The 6,631-nt window shown below is 38.9% G+C and overlaps 1 protein-coding gene across 1 annotated transcript in view; it reads right to left on the bottom strand.

The window, feature by feature from the left end:
- The window catches only part of LOC104623312 (E3 ubiquitin-protein ligase RFWD2-like), a gene marked incomplete at both ends in the record, with an annotated part of 36,635 nt that overhangs the window by 5,551 nt on the left and 24,453 nt on the right, over positions 1-6,631 (bottom strand). The window contains one exon of the mRNA XM_010290360.1: positions 1,865-1,922. Coding sequence (XP_010288662.1) covers positions 1,865-1,922 — 58 coding nt within the window. The remainder of the gene's footprint in view (positions 1-1,864; positions 1,923-6,631) is intronic.

Raw genomic sequence — 6,631 nt, 5'->3', positions numbered from 1 at the left:
TAGGGGAAGAGAAAAGAGAGAAAACATACCAAATCAATTTTTATTTAACTGCTAAAACTACTATGGTCGTCCTAGTTGAGGACATTATTTCGGATTGCTCTGTTATCAAGAGTGATTTTACAGTCTGAACTCTATCATGCGCTCTAAAGAATCCTCTAACAACTGTTGAAAAGCTTCATAGCTACACACAAGCTCCTTATTTCTAGCAGAAAAGAAAGGCACAGCCACTGAATACTACCTGCAGAATTCCTCATGGTCTATGTGACTTGTCCAGTATTTACTTATGAAACTCAACTTCCGGAAAAAAACTGTCCTGTAACTTTGCAGTATATAAACCCTTCCCCAAGAACAAGTTTGTGAGCAATGCGCAATGTAATTATATTGAGAAAGAAAGCTACGTCATCCATCCTAGCATGCCTTCTTAATGCCAGCAGCGCCCAATCTATGATTTTTGCCATGACTGACAATTAGAAAAAAGCACAATTGAATTTATATTCTTAAAACTATTTTTATGGTAGAACACTGCTGAAATCAGACTACCTTTGAACAAAGTGTTTAACTTCAAAAGTTCTCTTTCAACTCCCCAAACACATATTAAAGTTTAATTCAGAAATTTGTACTAGATAGTACAGATCTTGCACTCTTGAGAACAAAACAATTGCATTTGAGGATAAAAAAGATTATTCTCACACAAATAAGGCTGTCATACAGAATGACTAGAAAGTCTAGATTGTTTGTTTTGTGCACTCACCAGCAGCATAGCTATGCTATTTATTTTGTCTTTGAAATAGAAAGGGAAGTACCAAGACAAGTAGCATCAGTGGAGAACGCACACACTGTACCCATGTCAGTCCTGAACATAAAATCTCCACGCACATTTCATTTGCCCTCTGAAGTGAGGTAGAGCTACAGTTCTTTCTTTGAGCAAAAACCTCCCAAGACCACAGTATCAGGAAGAAAAAGCATTTTCCCACAGACCAATAGATGGAATTTTCTAATTACCAATTAGTTATACAGCTGTAAACCCAAAAACCTGCATGCACATGTATAGACGCATCAGCCCAAAATTCAGGTGTTGTTTCTTTACATCAGCTACTCCATCAAATAAGACGCTGTGCGCCACAGATGGTCCACCACCACCACCAGAGAGCACCAAAGGCACGAGCTGGTGTGTAACCAACAGTCTCTCTGTCTAAATCAAAACTGGTTAACCTTTCTGAAACCGTGAGCTGGGTATCAATGCCATCTTCCCAGCCCAGATGAATCACTCTGAGCTGCAAGATTACAGCAGTGCTGTTTGGCATTCAGGAGGACCAGCAGATTCCACAGTTTGGAGGCTGCCTGCCAAACAGCTTCACTGTATATGCAAGTTTTGACCCTCTATGTCACTTCATAATACAGTTTGCAAGGCCCTAAACAAGGACAAACTACAAAAACAGCTGTATTGTTTGGAGAACGAATGTTTCTTGTTTTGAAATTCAAGCTTGATCCAAAGCTATTTAAGTCAATGCAAATGGTCAGGGATTTACCTCCCTTCCCAAATGCTGTCTACTTGGGAGAAGAGATGAAGAGCAAAAAATATCCCCTCTTGCCTGGAAGAGTCGGCTTTGGGAATAAAGTGAGACGTCTACATATATTACACCAGATTTCTTTGATGGTGTCAGTGTGGACACACACCATCATGCACAGTCATTCCTACAGCTGTAGTCTTGGCAGCAGTTTGCCCATACAACCAGTTAAAAGCTTTTGCAAGACTCGAGTTGACCGGTACCCTGGGGATGGATGGAGTTTTGCCAAAGTCTCTGCCCAACCTCCACATTCACTCACCCGTCCCCCCTCCACACAGACACATGTATTGCCTTACCTGAGAACTGCCACTGAAGCCTGGAGGCTGGCTATACTCCGTGGAGTCAATAATACTACTGCAAAACCAAAAGAAATAGTCTGCTTAAATCATTGTACAAACACCCTTTATCATTTTTAACCTGTTTGCTATTCCCCGCCCTTTACATCCTGCAGCATACTTGCCTTTGAAATTCGTTTTACAGACAGGGAACACAAGGTTATTTTTTGTTTGGGGGTTTGGGAGGGATTTTTTTTTTTTTTAAATACAGGGATCTCCTACAGCAGGATGCTGTCACACACAATTACGTGTAGTGCAATCTACTAATTTCTAATTAGAATGCAAAAGCGTATCTTTTGTACAAAATACACAGGATAAGACATTCTGAAAATAACATGCTACCATTGGTTTTTAGTTCTTATAAAAAAAAAAAACCCAAAAGACACCAAAACATTTGAAACACTGAAAAGAAAAGCTAGAGAAATCAGCTTAAGACAGACTAATATTCCAGACATCTCTGAAGACACACGAAACACACACGGTCATGAAATGCAGAAATAAACTAAAAAAACAATACTGACAGGATTACTATTATTCAAAAATGCGCTACCATATATAGTTACATAGTATCTATAATGACACAACATACTTTAAATCATTGTTTTCAAAACATAGCATACATATGCAAACTCAAGAGATTTAACTTTCAAAACTGCAAAAGGATTTACTGATATAAGGAGGAATCAGGTGGTTCAGTACTCTTGCACATACGGGCAAAAGGCAAAATATTTCGCTTCCACAATAAGACACCAGAACCAGGTTAAAGCACCCTTATCACTCCAATTTAAAAGACTTTTAGGACAAGAAAAAGTTAGTATACAAGAACACCATCTTATTAAATACAGAGAATGGATAAAAAACTTCACAATGATTTGTTTCTAAAAGTCTTTAACTGGCTTCTATGTCATTTGGCTTGGACAGAAAAGAAACTATCCGTGTTTGTTATCCTCAGTCTTACTTATGAGGTAACCTTAGATTTAAGCATTGCTTGGGAAAGCTGAAGGTTTCTTTAAAGAGCTGCCAGAACACTGCTATAGGTCCTGGTTTTGTAAAAGATGATCGTAGCTACTGACGCTTATGTTAAGAGGTGCCAGAACTGATGCGTAGACTTGACATTCTTGGTCATAAAACAAGTGGTTTGGCTGAAATGCTGGTCAGGGCACCTGTAAGTCTAGGAGGATTAAACAGTGGTACTAGTGCTTAAATATTTCTCTGAATGTTTTAAAGCTCCCCTGGAGGTAGAAAGAAGTAGAAATAGAAGATGAGAGATGATTTTAAAGCCTCATAAGTGGTTAACTTGTAAGATGAGATTGATTCGGCTTCTGTTACAGGCAAGACAAAAGCTGCAAACCAAGAAAATCTGAGGGATAAAAAAACAAAAATCATTATTTGCTGCAAGCTATTGCAAGGGAAAAAAACAGCAGACCTGTTCCAGGCATGGTCAGGGACAATGAACTTTAAATTAGAACGTGGCCACATGAAATAATGCAACATGTACGGCAGATCCTGCCAGGAACAGCATGAACAAGACGCTCAGCTGGAAAGCAATGAAAAAGTACTCCACTTCAAGACAGGTATAGTGGCAATTAACAGCAAACCACGCAGACTTAGAGCGTCTGGTCTCGTTTTGCTGCAGGTTGTCTGGTGATGTAAAGCCTTCGAGAGTGCAGACGTCATCTCCCTAACCAGAATACAAATTCAGAGTCATTTCTGTGCAGTGCCCGTAGCTGAGTTAACTGACATTTACTTGAACGTTTTCCCTTTTAAAAACAGGACACAAATCATCAGAAAGTTACAAAAGTTCCCTCTGAATTCTTTGTAAAAAGCTGTAACATTAGGTTCAATTAGGAAATTCAGCTACACTAACCCAACATTTAAAAATCTGGAACAACAACAACAAAAACGCAGCAACCCGCAGACTATAAACCCCATTTGTTATACCCTTACGGGGGTGTGAGAGGGTAATTAGAACAAATGGAAGGGAAGGAGACCAGGTTTTCAATAACTGAATCAGAGTTACCAGGCAACTGATTTTTAGATCAGAATCTTTCCCCAGAAACTCCTATTAGAGTGATAGTTTGTTGTTGCTGTTACCGCCTGAATATGCGGTCGTGGAGAAGTCGCTTATTTGTATCTCCTGTTTGCACCACTTACTGGTAGCAAAAATAGCACGTGCGCCTGTTCAGAAAAACCCTACGCAGAACTATTCGTTCTTTTCCCTTATTCTTCCTCTCTATTAGTATACAAGCCCAGCAATCTGCAATGCTGTAAACAAGTGCCGTGTTATTACCCAATTTAATATTTCATCATGCCCTGTACAAGTACAAGAGAAAACACGTGTTTCTTGAAGCCGAGGACACATTGAACACGATAGCTGTACTTGGTTTTTTTGCTAAAGAACTTATGAAGAAGATAGGGGAGACACAGTAATTTCACATTTTGAAGATGTTGGGGGGGGGGAAGCTACAAGCAATTAAAAGAAACAGAATTAATGAAGCAAGCCTGTGATTTAGAGGAAGTAGATGAATAAGGGCAAGTCACTAGAGGCTAGATAAAACTGAATTCTAAAGAACTCTGTTTTCTTGAACTTTAAATTCAAAGGCTAAAGAGATTTTCTTCATCTCAGCACAGGTCTATGATAACCTTGTACTATTTATAAGACATAGTAAAATATTATACAATTATATTTCATTAGCAAGGTGTTAAGCATGTTAACAAGTTATATTCCAATTTAAAGATACCATTTTAATTCACCGATGATTTAAAAGGTCTCTGCAAGTTTGATAACATTTTAGCATGGATGTGAAACCATCTCAAACTATATTTTTATTTCATTCTTAGTGGTTCACAGCATCTCTAAAGTGCATTTTAGAGATTAAATATTTCAGTTAACGGAGCTAAAAATAAATCAGTGTATTTTACAGTTGTTCTGTAGCATTCTTTCCAAGGAGGCATTAAATTTACAGTTTTTGAGATACTTTCCAAAACCCTACATTTAATGTTGAAAAGAAAATTAATTTCACGTGGTAGACCCTTCTGGAATCTGAGTTCTCATAATCCAAACCAATTCAATTACTTTAATTACACAAAACTGTCAGGATAGGGTGGGGACAGGAGTTACAAGAGTCCAGCAACAACCAATGCCTGTTCAGCTACTTCCTTCACATACTATATTCTCTTTGGCCACTCAAGACTACCTCTTAATAGAAGAATGTCCCTGAGAAACAGAAAAGCGGTCTTCTCAAGCTGAGAGGAAAAAGGCAAACTCACATACCCTAGGAAACCCTTAAATATCCTATTCTATCCCACCTCTGGCATGTTGTACCAGAGGAAAAACCCAAAAGCTCAAGAGAGTCGAGATGGATCCAGCCAAGTGTAGAGAAGATTGGGCAAGAGAGCGCCCATAGTGCCTGCACCTGCCATGGTCTAACCCACTGCCATCTCCCAGCAGACCTCAGATGAAGCATGTCAATCCTGAGTCACTAAAATATTTTGGACACTATCTTCTACCTTCAAATGCAAGGAGTGAGAATGATGGACCCTACGATGTGAAATAAACAGGCATAAAGGAATAGTAAGAAATTCTCAGTAGACTGAAACCAGTGTAGGTCTCCCAGAGCAGATTTTTTTTTCCTCCCAACTCTTTCACCAGAACTCTTGGGCTTAAAATGTTAGTCCAGCTTTCAATCTTTGGGAGCTTGTTTGTTAGCTTGGCTCAAGTAATAGAAACACATTTCTACTCGTAGGTACAATCTTCTGTAAAAATAAAGGTTTCTAGGCCTGAAGGTGTTCAACATGTAACAAATTCAGCCCAACCAGTGCTCAAGTTTTCCCCAAGCAGCAGTACCACAAAGCAAACAGCAAGCAATCTATTTAATAGCCAATAACGAAAACTAGTAGAACCTGACAAGAATCTCATCAGCTTCACAAAACTGCTGCTTGGCAAAACAGCAAAAACCCACATCAAAAACACACCTGCACCCAAAAAAAATTAAACAAGCAGTGAAGAGTAGAGTAAGAAATGCTGTTCCCATCCATCTTGGCCACATTCCTGTCTTCTCCCTCAGGGCCAGCCAGAGCTTCATAGAAATATGAGAGATTCTGGTCTCAGTGTCCAGAAATAGCATCTTGGTAAGAAATACTAGCCAGTATTACTAGGCTCCTTACCAGAGCACTGTATCTAAGTCTCTGTAGGGGAGGAAATATGATCATTTTTTCTTACTTCTGTGCTATTAGGTTTAGAGCTGCTAACTGCAGAAAAGGTACCAATACAATTTTGTAACAGAAGACAACAGTTTAGAAAACTCTACTATTAAGAGGTAGGAGACACAATCATTTAATACCATAACTTGGCCCTGTGAAGCCTGAACTTTCTTATAACCAAAAAACCACAGCTATAAAGAAGTAGAGCACTTCAAACCCTGGCACATGCAACTGGGACACAAGAAGCATCTGCAATTTTATCGTTCAGAAACCAGACTATGCAATATTCCAGGCAAAAATCCACGCTGAAAATGTTATTAGAAAGGTATTTCATTAAATCAAAACAGACAGCAGATAAACAGAATCAATAGGCTGTACATTTTAAATTTTGATCCTGTGAGCCCATACTTTTAACCATTCACACTGAGTGGGGAAGCCAGAGGACACCCATATCATACAAAATGAAGACTTTTATGCGCCATGCAGAACTGCATAACATTCAGAAAAGGTAGTATGTATTTAACA

The sequence above is a fragment of the Phaethon lepturus genome, unplaced genomic scaffold (assembly GCF_000687285.1).
Source record: "Phaethon lepturus isolate BGI_N335 unplaced genomic scaffold, ASM68728v1 scaffold9307, whole genome shotgun sequence".
Classification (NCBI taxonomy): domain Eukaryota; kingdom Metazoa; phylum Chordata; class Aves; order Phaethontiformes; family Phaethontidae; genus Phaethon; species Phaethon lepturus.
This window is presented reverse-complemented; position numbering and strand designations above follow the sequence as displayed.